This window comes from Leptopilina heterotoma, unplaced genomic scaffold (assembly GCF_015476425.1).
Source record: "Leptopilina heterotoma isolate Lh14 unplaced genomic scaffold, ASM1547642v1 Lhet_105, whole genome shotgun sequence".
Taxonomy (NCBI): domain Eukaryota; kingdom Metazoa; phylum Arthropoda; class Insecta; order Hymenoptera; family Figitidae; genus Leptopilina; species Leptopilina heterotoma.
In genome coordinates this window covers 511,612-524,131 of record NW_025110819.1, presented here as the reverse complement: position 1 = coordinate 524,131, position 12,520 = coordinate 511,612, and the positions used below count along the sequence as shown (strand labels likewise).

Here is a 12,520-nt window from a genome sequence, read left to right as displayed (position 1 = left end):
TTGAATTTCTGAGAAGATTTTTATTATTTATAAAAAATAATTTAATTTTTGCGATGAATTTTACTACTTACAAAAATAATTAAATTGTTTTGAAGGATTTATTAAAATTTTATAAAATAATTGAACTCTTTTGAAAAATTGTATTAAAAATTAAAAAATAATTTAATTGTTTCGGTGGATTTATTAAAAATTTAGAAAATAATTGAATTCCTTAGAAAAATATTATTAAAAAATAAAATAGAATTGATTTCTTTCCCGAAATTTTAAATTAAAATTGTATAAAAAATAATTCAAATATTGAAAGAAATTATACTATTTATAAAAATAATTATAATAATTGTCTTGAAGGATTTATTAAAATTTTATAAAATAATTGAACTCTTTTGAAAAATTGTATTAAAAATTAAAAAATAATTTAATTGTTTCGGTGGATTTATTAAAAATTTAGAAAATAATTGAATTCTTTTTAAAAATATTGTTAAAAATTGAAAAACAGTTGATATCTTTCACGAAATTTTAAATTAAAATTTTATTAAAAGTAATTGAATTATTGCAAAGAATTTTACTATTTATAAAAATAATTGAATTATTGCAAAGAATTTATTTAAATGTTATAAAATATTTCAATTCTTTTGAAAAATTGTATTAAAAATTAAAAAATAATTGAGATTTTTCGAAGAATATATTAAAATTTCTTTAAATAATTGAATTCTTTTGAAAAATTTTATTAGAAATTAGAAAAATAATTCAATTAATTAGGAGGATTTATTAAAATCGCAGAAAATAATTGAATTTTTTCGAAAAATATTACTAAAAATTAAAAAAACAATTGATTTCTTTCACGAAATTTTAAATGAAAATTGTATTAAAAATAATAGAATTATTTCGAAGGATTTATTAAAATTTTATAAAAAAATTCAATTCTTTTGAAATATGTTATTGAAAATTAAAAAATAATTGAGTTGTTTCGAAGGATTTATTAAAATTTTAGAAAATAATTAAATTCTTTTGAAAAATTTTATAACGAATTAAGAAAAAATGGAATGCTTTCGTGAAATTTTATTGAAAATAATTTAATTTTTGCAAAGATTTTAGAAAATAATTTAATTCTTTCTTAAAATTTTATTATAATTTTGTTGAAAATAATTGAATTTTTGCAAAAAGTTGTACTATTTATAAAAATAATTGAATTCTTGCGAAGAATTGTATTAAAATTATTCAAAATATAGATAACAATAATTAATTATGCACTTTAGAAGTGAATTTTTTAAATTTTGACTATAAAATTATTTAAAAATTTATTTTTGAAAATAAGAAATTTTTTAATTTGCATAATAATAACAAATTAAATATCACGTTCCGCACATAATACCTATTTGCTAGTAATTATAATAATTGATATTGAATAATTTATGCAGAATATTTTTCTTATGAATGGGTATTTCGATTTTTAATATTTTATTTTAAAATATTTTATTTTCGTGTATTTTTGAATATTTTGTTTTATGTTTCTTTAAATATTTTGTAAAATTTTGTTTTATATTCTTCTTCTAATTTTTTTTTCTCTTCATCTTTGTAATGACAGCGAAATTATGATTTTTTTTCGAATATTTCATTTTTAAATACGTTTTAAATATATATTCTTTTATATTCTTCTTCTAATTATTTTTGTTTTCATCTCAGAAACGACAACGAAATGAGGAACTGATTACACGTCATGAGCAATCTTATCCACGTTTGTATTGGTCTCTACGTTCTGCATTGAGACCATTGATAGCAGCTCGAGTTCAAAGTAGCGATAATCAACAACAAATTAATCAGGACAAGAAACGACAACAATTCAAAAGAACGAGAACAAATTCCTTCAATTCTTCACCCATTGTGAATACATCAAGAAGATCTGAAGATAGCGAGGAAACTGACGATGAAGCCATTGTATAAAAAGAAATTAATTCATCATCTTCCAAAGATCAATCATCATAATCATAATCATCATGATCATCCTCATCTTCATTATCATAAAGAGAAAATTGATTCTTCGGAAATTATTTTCCGCTTTACAGAAATTATCCGGTAAAGTAATATTTTTTTTTATTTATTAATTTTTTGGAACATCCGTTTTTGAATTTAATTCTTCGGAAATTAATACTTCCTGATTTTTCTATAGATTTATTGATAAAAAATCGAGTTCGATATAAAAAGAGAAACTTAGAAACTTTTGAGTAAAAAAAAGTAATGTAAAAAAATTAGTGTTTCTTTCGAAGAATTAAATTTTAAAAACTGAATAATTTTTAAAGAATCTAAATTAAAGAATCATTTTCAATTGATTTAAGAGAAAACAAAATCTTTACTACATGGCTGAGAAAATTGACAATACTTATTTTTCATTTGAAAAATGAAAAAGAAATGCGAGGCACGCACAAAAGCTCTCTCGATACTCGCTTCACGCATTTTTGAACTCGTCGTCGTCGTCCTCGCTACATTCCGCTCCGTTATGAGTCGAAAAAGTGAAGCCATCATAAATTTTTATAGAAGTACTTAATTCACTCATTTATTAATTCACTGATAATGGTTAATTCATTGATGATAATAATAATAATAATCATTTTTTCCGACTGAGTAAAAATGAAATTCGACCAGTGTCTTTTACATTATTAAAAAATTAGTAAAAAAAAAGAATTATTGTGATAAACTTTTACTATTGAAGTGATATTAATTTTTCTTATTTGTGTCGTTTTATTTTTATTTTTTTTATAGTTTTATAATCGTATCTAATTCATAACATGCTTTGAGAAATTTCAATTATAATTATCAATTTTTTTTCCATAAGGAAAATTAATCAATTGGCAAAATTGATGGCACATGATCTACTGTTTTAGAAAAGATTTTTTTCTTCGTTTTTTTTAAATAAACAATGAATCCTCATTCCATTGACTCATCAATATTTTATTTTTCGGTTCGTTCAAAGTAGACTGAGACACTTGAGGGTTTTTCTGACTGAAATGTTGTACACTCATTTTTTTACTGCAAAAAGTTCTTGAATAATTCGAAAAATTGAAAGAATTCAAAAAATTTGTTAATTTTTGATTTGAAGACTTTTTTAATTTGTAAATCTTCTCTTAATACTGAATAATTTATTAAGATGGAGAAAAAAAGAAAGAATTGAGAAAAAAGGAAATTTTTGAATGTACAACAATAGGATTTTCAATTTTTAATTTAGAGTGCGGCTGGGAGTGTCGATTGTAGCAAAACTCACGAAATAAAATTGACTGTTCTATTATTGGCGAATATAAAACTCGTGACCAAATATGAAACAACACAAATTTACAAACTATATGCTTTCTCTACACTGCCGATTATACGGTAGACACTTATTTTTCCTTGTATACTTTCAAAAGAAAAAAAAATAACAAAAAAACAAGTGATCTTTTTTTCATGATAAATTCAATTGCGACACGTGTTCGATAAATTTCAAAGAGATTCGATATTTTTATACTCTCAAATTATAGCAATACCGCAAAATGAACAGAGTTTATGCGGGAAAGAATTTTATCAATCAATCCTTTTTTTTCCACTGAAAATAAAAATCAAATTTTGTACATACTTATTATTGACTCAAAAAAAAATGAGGGATTGATTGCAAAAATTTTCTATCCACTTCTGATAAAAATGTATAAGGGAAAATTGACTTTGCAATTGTTGCACTGCCATCATACATGAAAAAAAAACTGAAATCAGAAAAATATTACCTGAAAATTATTATCCTTTTATACAGAAAATAATTATTTCTCCCTATTGTTATAGTGAATCGAACACGTTAGCAAATTTTATATCATAAATGTATGTGTATGTTTGTAAAGTACGATAAACAAAGTTTTTATATTTATCTTAATATTACACTCTCATGACGTTTACTCGAAAATACACCAAATTTTGTAAAATGAGTTTAATTCCCAAGAAAAAAAATAGAAGGAAAGGAAATTAAATCCTTTTCAAACTTGAAAAAAATATCTCCGATTCTATACTTACTTGTTGAGAAAAATCGAGATTAACAAGAATAATACATTGTTACACAGTCCAGTAACGTTATTTTCCTGTGTAAAAAAAAATTGTCAAATGGAAAATATCGTTTTTTTCCCGACTGGACAATAAGAAAAATTTTGCTCAGAAATCTCTGCATCTAGAAAAACATGTTTGTATAGTTTGTAGAATTAATGATTAATTCAGTCAATTATTGACTGAAAGAAAAAAGATTTCCTGTTCTTTGTGGAAAAAATTTTGTCAGAACATGTATACTAGCTTGCCATCAATGTTGCATGTCTGTTGATAAAATATGAATGTGAGTTACAATATCGATTTAATGGTGACAAAAAAAATAGTGAAATATTTTGAAGTTACTTTTAAATCTGTGATGTAAACGCACTCAATAAGAAACATCGTAGAGGGTTGAAAAAAACTGTACATAAAATACTGTCTACGTATGATATTCTTATGAGAAAAAAAATTAACAACGTTGACTTTTGAGAAGTTGTGTCAAAATCTTTAAATGTCTACGTATTGTAACTACGATATATTATGGTTTTTTGACATTTAATCCGAATGAAGTCTGAGAAAGCACTCAAACACCTCTTTGCGTAAATTCTCTTCAAGGTTTTAATAGAAGTTTTAATAGAAAGTGTTTCTTTTTCGAGAGAGAGAGAGAGAGAGAGAGAGAGAGAGAAAGAGTTCCTTTTTAGAAAGAAAAACTTTACTTCGAAGAAAACTAGAGAAAAGTTGATAAAGCGAGAGATTATTTTTAAAATTCTTTTTCTTTATTCCTTCTTCAACTGTTTTTGTTCTTTCTTTCAACTTTTCTTCTTCAATTATCGTTGAAAATAATTTTGAGTTTTTCGAGAAACAAAATCAAATGAAAGAAGTTATTTTTAAAAATTAATTTTTCTAATTGAACAAAAAGGGAAAAGTAGGAAAAAAAAGTGAGTCTATTTATTTATTTACATACAAAGAAAAGAAAATTGATTGTGAAACAAATTGTTAATTAAATATTTAACAAAAAGGGTATTTTAATTTTTTGTAAGCCCTTTATTAGGTATCTTGTAAGTAAATAAATAAATGAAAAAATAAACAAAAAGAACTAAAATAAAAAAATTGAAACTAAAATTCAAATGAAAGGAAATAAGAGAAGTAAATAAAAAAAAGTAAACTTTAAAATACAAAAAATTAAATAGAAATTAAAATAAAAGGAATTACGAAAAATAAAGAAAAGAAAAAGTCTATTATAGCGAAATTAAAGAAGAATTTGAAAAATTCAAATGAAAGGAAAAATAATCCAAAAAAGTCGAAGAAGAAATAAAAAAAGGGAATTTCGAGAAAAATTTCAAAAAACGAAAGTCGTATAAAGCGTCGAGTAAGAAACCAAAAAAAAAAAAAAAATGTTACAATTTCATAAGAAAAAGTACAGATAATTGAAAAATTAAATTAAAAAAAAAAAAAAAAAGAACCAATGAAAATATCAAAACAGAGTACCGAAAAAAAGTGAGTGATATCGATGAAAAAAACGAAAGTAAAAATCCTGAAATTAATACACAAAATTCAGGATCTATAATATTGTGTATAGAAAAAAAAAGATTTATTTCTTGAATAAATAAATCGAAAATTAATGGGAGAAAGATATTGTGAAGATATTTTTCATGGTGTTTTTGACGAAGTCAAGGAAAATACTTATAAATATCAAAGACTATTGTTTTTCTTCCCCCTTTTTTTGTAAATAGAAATAAAAAGTTTGCGGTATCCTGTATATGCACGCGACAGTATATACATATATTATGTATGTTAAGAGAAAAAAAAAAAATTTTTTTTTTTGTTGGATTTTATAAAAAAAAGAAAAGCGAATCTGCGATACCCATCTCGTGTTTTGTACAATGTACAAAAAAAATATTTTTAGGGTAGGGAGGGGGGAAGTATTTTTCACAAGCAAAGTACTCGATACTGCAAACATTTTTTTTTTTTTTTGTATTTTTGTTTTCGAGTAGAGAACCATAAATCGAATAACGCTCTTGTATCCTCTAGAGAATACATTGCACGTAGATTTAGCTTATCGATTTCCGTTTAGTCTAGGCGCATGAGTCATGCAACTCTGTAATACTAATTAATGTTAAAAGGTTACTGAAGTCCTAAGTGATTGATTAAATACAGGTTACACACACTATATAAATATATTATACATATTCCAGATCGAGGAAGAAACTTTGAAGGAACTTACAATGATAATCCGATGTTATTTATCCTTCAATTGCGATTTATTTTGAGATGAAAATTTGTTTCTATATTGGAAATGTTTTTAAGATTGTTAATATTATTCGTGTATATTAATTATTATGATTATTATTAATTATTTTGTAATAAAAAGACTTTGTTACAAAATAATTTAAAAAAAAATGTTTTTAACAGAAAAGAAATATTATTATATATTTTAATTATATTGATTAAATTTTGATCTCGATTTTGATAATACATACGAGAGAGATATATTAAAAAATGTTTATTAAAAAAATATCTATTCGGTAAATATTTATAATTTATTCTCTTCTTTTATAGAAAATTATTTTTCCATTTGGATTTTTATCTGAAAAAAATAAACTTTTTTTTAATTTTTTAGAACTTTTAGAAATGAAAAATATAATTGTTAATTTAATATAACAATTAATTGGTTCTAATAATTATGTATTTTTATTTTTCTTTGTAATTTTTTCTCTTTTTTATTTTCAGTTTGTTTTTATTATTTTGAATTTTATTTTCAAAACATTGTTTTTCTATTTTCTATAAAAAAAGAGTGTGACGCGAAAAAAATTCCATTCACGACTGATTTTGTGAAAATGTAAATTTCCGAAAAAATGTCCGTAAATTGTTGATTAAAAAAAAGTACAATTTTCTTGTGAAAGAATTAAAAATAGAATTTTTTTCCAATAAAAATGAAATTTTATTGGAGAAAAATAAAATTTTGTTTTGAGAAAAAGAAACAGGTTGTTTAAAAAAAAAAAAAAATTAAATTTTGTTGAAAACAGAAATTGTATAGTTCCCATTGTTCATATTATTGAAGTGGATGAAGTGAAAAATAATTTCAACTCGATCTGCGTGGCCAATAATGTAGGTCGAACTGTACAATCAAAACGCTTAGATTTTGAAATAATAATTTTAAGCGAGAAAAAAAAAGAAATTTTTTGCCATTCGAGTAACATGACGTTGAACAAAAATCAAAATTCCTCAATATTTAATAATAAATCTCATAGTTGTCAGATTTATTCGGTATTTTTATATTATAATAAAAAAAAATATATAAATAAAATATAGATAATTGTTGAATATGCCATGTTGCTCGAATATTCTTATTGTATACATATTATAATAAAAAAAATCTATATCTCAAAAATATTCTCTTTCAAAAAAAAATAATTGTTTTATTCTCAAACAAATTTTTGAGAAAGAGATTTTTAAAATTATCTTTAATATTATTATTATAATATAAGAAGATTGTTTTTTTATCTGCATGCGATGTTATTTACGAATGACCTAAAAAAAAGAGAAGAAGAAGAAGAAGAAGAAGTAATTTTTTCATGTTATTGTATAAATAAGTTTTTTTCTTCTAAATGCGTAATTATTCGCTACTGTTATATGAATAAAATGAGAATGAGAAAATGACGAGATGAATGTGAGATATATTTTAATTGTAGAGATGATTTTTTTTTATTTTATTTTTTTTTTGTGAAATCTTTTTTGAGATTCGTATTTAGATATTTCAGTGTATGCAACGAATTGTTCTTGTCAAGTTGTATAACTGGATATTATTTACGAATAATTATTATTAATAGATCTTATATTTTTTAAGAGTTACAAGAGAGAGTATATTGTTATTGTAAAGTTATGTAAGTTTATTTATCGCTAATAAAAAAATGATCTTAATACAATTTTTGTCTCTGTTTTTACATTCAAATAATATTTTTTACTTCTCAAGAAATTAATTATTTAATTTTATTAAATATTAATAATTTATTTCGTTAGCTTAATTTTCATTAATTTAATGAAAATTAAAATTATTTTTGGGGAAAATAATGAAATGAAAGAAAAAGAAAAACCCCACAGGGTATATTTTGAGTTTGGAAAATTTTACAAAGGTCAACCATTGTTTTCCGTTTCTGTGAATGTACTGGTACATTGTTCTCGATTGTAAACAAAAGTTTATATTTTAATTCAAGATAGAAATTTAATTTCAATATTTTAAATATCTATAATTATCAAAATATTTATAATATTTATAATATTTCTAATATTTATAATTTATTATAATTTTTTAAAAACATTTTATATGAATATAATAATTATAATAAATAATAGAATTATAATTAAATAATTATAATAAAAAATAACTTTATTTGAAAAATATTTGTTTTCTTTGAAATAAATTTATTTGCGAAATATTTATTTATTAAAAATAAATTTTATTTGTAAAATATCTATTTATTTCAAAAATAATTTTATTTAAACTGAATAATTCCAATCTAGGATGGAGAATTTATTTTGATAGTAAAAAGAAAAGTGAGAGAAAATTTTATTATTTTGTTTCATTTTCTTCTCTATATTCAAATCCCCACCAGGTATATTTGAATATTTTGAAAATTGCACTTGAAGGTCAAGCTTTGTTCTCCTATCTATTTAAATATACAATAGTTCCAGAAAACTGAAAAGGTAAAGAAAGAGTGAGAGGGAAAGAAATTTTATTACTTTTGTTACATTTCCTTATCTAATTTTCCATCCCCACTCCGATATCTCTTCAGTTTGGGGTTGGGAACTTTTCAGTGACCACCGAGTAGGTAATAAAGAAGAGTGAAAATTTATCTAATTATTTTTGCTCTTTTCTTTCGACCACGTGTTTTTAAAAAAATTCCAAATTTCGAATTTCTTATTTTTGCGAATTACTTTTTTTTCATTAATTATTAATATTATAAATTATTTTAATTATTTTATAAAATATTATGTACTTAAAAATAATAAAACAAAAGAATGTAAAAAATCAAAAACATCTGAAAATCACCCATAATTAAATAAAAATTAAAATTGTACTTTTAATTTCGGGAGTGTTAAAATTAATTAACAAAATAGTTACAAAAAGTGTCTTTAATTAATTTTCTTACGCTTTTTTTTGATAAATTATGATAATATCAAGAGTGTCGTAATACATCCAAATTGTGATCGTTTTTAACAATAAAAATTTATTAAAGAATTGAAAATATTAAATATAAAATTAAAAACAAAATTTTATTGTTCGGGAGTGTTCGTAAATATATTAAAATCGGGAGTGATTGTTTTTTGTTTTAAAAAATAACATCGTTGCAGAACAATTCCAGAGAATGGAAGACAGATACAGGCTGAGATTATTCGCAGTAAGTTTAAAATATTTAAATTAGAAAATTTTTAAATTTTATTATTTTTAAAATTGCTAATTTTGCGAATTGTTGCCAATATTTTATTATAATAAAATACAATAAAAAATAACGACTTTTTGATTAGAAAAAAAAATACTAAAAATAATCCTCATTGAATTTTATCGAGCCCCCCATATATTATTTACAGTTTTGGCTTTTATTACCACAAGTAAATTATTATCTGATTCTCGATGTTTCAGCAAAAATAAGTTTCTTTTTAATATAATGTAATTTTATACTACTGATTTTATCTCCTTTTCGTAAATTTTGCGGAAGCAGCTTATTACTCGTTTTCTAGCCAATTAAATTCTATGTCAAGCATGCACTTTATTAAATAGTTTTGCTTTTCACTCTCTGATGTGATAGCGCGCGTGCGCTCTCTTCCCATGTTCCGCATTTTTTAAGAAAAAGCGAGAAAAATTTATAACATCCTTAAAAAGAAAATCTACACATTCAATATTAAGACACTTATTTTTTACAATGTAATTTCAGGCTTTTTTTAAATTAGATACACTCTCTCAGAATGGTTCTTATCTGTTGTTATAAAAACGTATTTATATAATTCACCCCTCTTTTTAATGAAGCTCTTAATTACTGGTTCATAATATCGAGGGAATTATTTCCCGAGATAAGAGAATATTATCTCAAATGAAAAAAGAATTCTACACTTTGAAGTGGAAAAGGATTACTTTGATGTATTATATACTTGAACATAAAAGAATATTTCTTCGATTTGAAATAAAATGCTTTTTTAAAGTGTGTAAAAAAAAAAAAATAAAGAAAATAGTCTTTTCATATTTTTAATTCCAAAATATAAAGAATGGAGAATAATTTAGTTTAGATAAAAAAAAATATTTTAATTTTAATTTCCTTAAACGAAATGATGTTATTAACTATTATTATTTATTATTCATTACTATTCTTTATTTTTCATTATTTATTACTATTATTTATTATTATTGTTTACTATTATTTATTATTATTGTTTATTATTATTATTATTCATTACTTTTTTCAACTGCTAATTATTGGGCCCACTGTAGGAAAACCATTTAATTATTGCTATTTATTATTACTACCGTCTATTTGAAAAGAAGTTCCTTTTAAAAATATATTGAGTTCAGAGTTATGTAAGGTTTGAAGTAGTAAAAATCGTGTTTAGTCAGACATGATTTGATATTTTTTTATAACTTTATTCTTTTTATGAAAATAAAGGTGAAACTTATTTTTATTGACTTATCTGTTTACTAAGGTGAGTGTTTTCCCTGAAATGAATTTAAAATCAGTAGTAAAAGATAGTTTTAGTCAGACCTCAAGGAAATAGTAATTTAACTATAAAAATTACTTCTAAGAATATTTGTTATGGAAATTTTCCTAGAAATTCTCAAAAATTAAAAGAGTTAAAAATTTTAAGTAGTAAAAGCCACGCTTAGTCAGACGTCATTTAATAGTTTTATGAATATCACATTCTTCTGAAAAATTAAATAACAATTATTTTCTATATTTACAGAATTTAAAAAACCATTTTTTAATTCAGATAATAGAATCAGTAGTAAAAGATCCGTTTAGTCAGACCTCAAAAAATGTGAATATTTAACTAGGAAAATTAATTTTTAACAAGAATATTTGCATGCTACAATACATATTTTTCAAAAAGTTTCGAAACATTAAAATAAGTTTAAGTTTGAAGTAGAAAAAATCGTGTTTAATCAGACATGATTTAATATTTTTTTAAAAAAATTTATTCTTATAAAAACAAGCGTAAAATTTATTTTTGTTGACTTATTTGTTTACCAACGTGAGGGTTTTTCCTGAAATAAATTTAAAATCAGTATAGTAACAGATGGTTTTAGTCAGACGTCAAGGAAATATTAATTTAACTACAAAAATGACAAATAAAAGTATTTTTATGGATATTTTCCTAGAAATTCTCAAAAATTAGAATAGTTAAAAATTTTAAGTAGTAAAAGCCACGCTTAGTCAGACGACATTTATTAGTTTTATGAATATTACATTCTTGTGAAAAATTGAATAACAATTATTTTTTTCAATATTTATAGAATTTAAACGGAAAATTTTTCATTCAGATAATAGAATCAGTAGTAATTGGTCGTTTTAGTCAGACGCATAAGGAAATATACCATTTTTACTGTAAAAATTTATTTTTATTATGAATATTAACTTGTATATTAGTCAATAGAAATTTTTTTAGGAGATTTACTAAACTTGAAAAAAGAATAAATTTTAAGTAGTAAAAACCACGTTTAGTAAGCCATTATTCGATAATTTTTTATAAATTTATTTTTCTTTGTTTCTTTTTTATCGAAAATCGCACAAAATAATTTATAAATAATAATAATAATAATAAAAATATTTGCACAATAGATATTAGATATTTATAGATATTTTTAAAGACTGGAAAAGTTTCACTGAACTTGGAGTAAATTTAAATTGTAAGTAGTAAAGACTAAATTTAGTCAGACATCACTTGAGAGTTGTGTGTCAATACATATTTATGTGGAAAATAAAATAAAAATTATTTTCCTCATATTTACAGAATTAAAGCGGCAATTTTTTCATTAAGGTAATAGAATCAGTAGTAAAAGGTTGTTATAGTCAGACGCACAAGAAAGTACGTTATTCTTTTACTGGAAAAATAATTAATTTCTAATAAGAATACTTGTATAGTGCAATCGATATTTTTCAAAAGATTTACTAAATTTGTAATAAATTTAAATTTTAAGTAGTAGAAACTATGTTTAGTCAGACGTCATTTGATATTTGTGTATTTTATTCTTACGAAAAAATCAGATAAAAATTATAACTGCTGACTTATTTATTGGAATATTGAAACGTAAATCAGTAGTAAAAAATCGTTTTAGTCAGACGTGCATTTGATTTTTGATAGTTTATTGCAATTTCTTTTTTTTACTTTTCATAACAACTTGATTTTAATTATATTAATTTAATTCTAGAAAAATACTTCTAAGAAACGTAAGAAGAATATTTGTTATGTAAAGCAATTGATATTTTCCTGGAAATTT

At 22.4% G+C, this 12,520-nt stretch overlaps 1 protein-coding gene across 5 annotated transcripts in view; it reads left to right on the top strand.

The window, feature by feature from the left end:
• Positions 1-4,075, top strand: part of LOC122501775 — a 126,751-nt gene extending 122,676 nt beyond the window's left edge. For all 5 annotated transcript variants that reach the window (XM_043611530.1, XM_043611539.1, XM_043611521.1 and 2 more), the window contains one exon: positions 1,684-4,075. In XM_043611530.1, the coding sequence (XP_043467465.1) occupies positions 1,684-1,941 (258 nt within the window). In that variant the 3' untranslated portion in view covers positions 1,942-4,075. The remainder of the gene's footprint in view (positions 1-1,683) is intronic.
• The last annotated feature ends 8,445 nt before the right edge of the window (positions 4,076-12,520 follow it).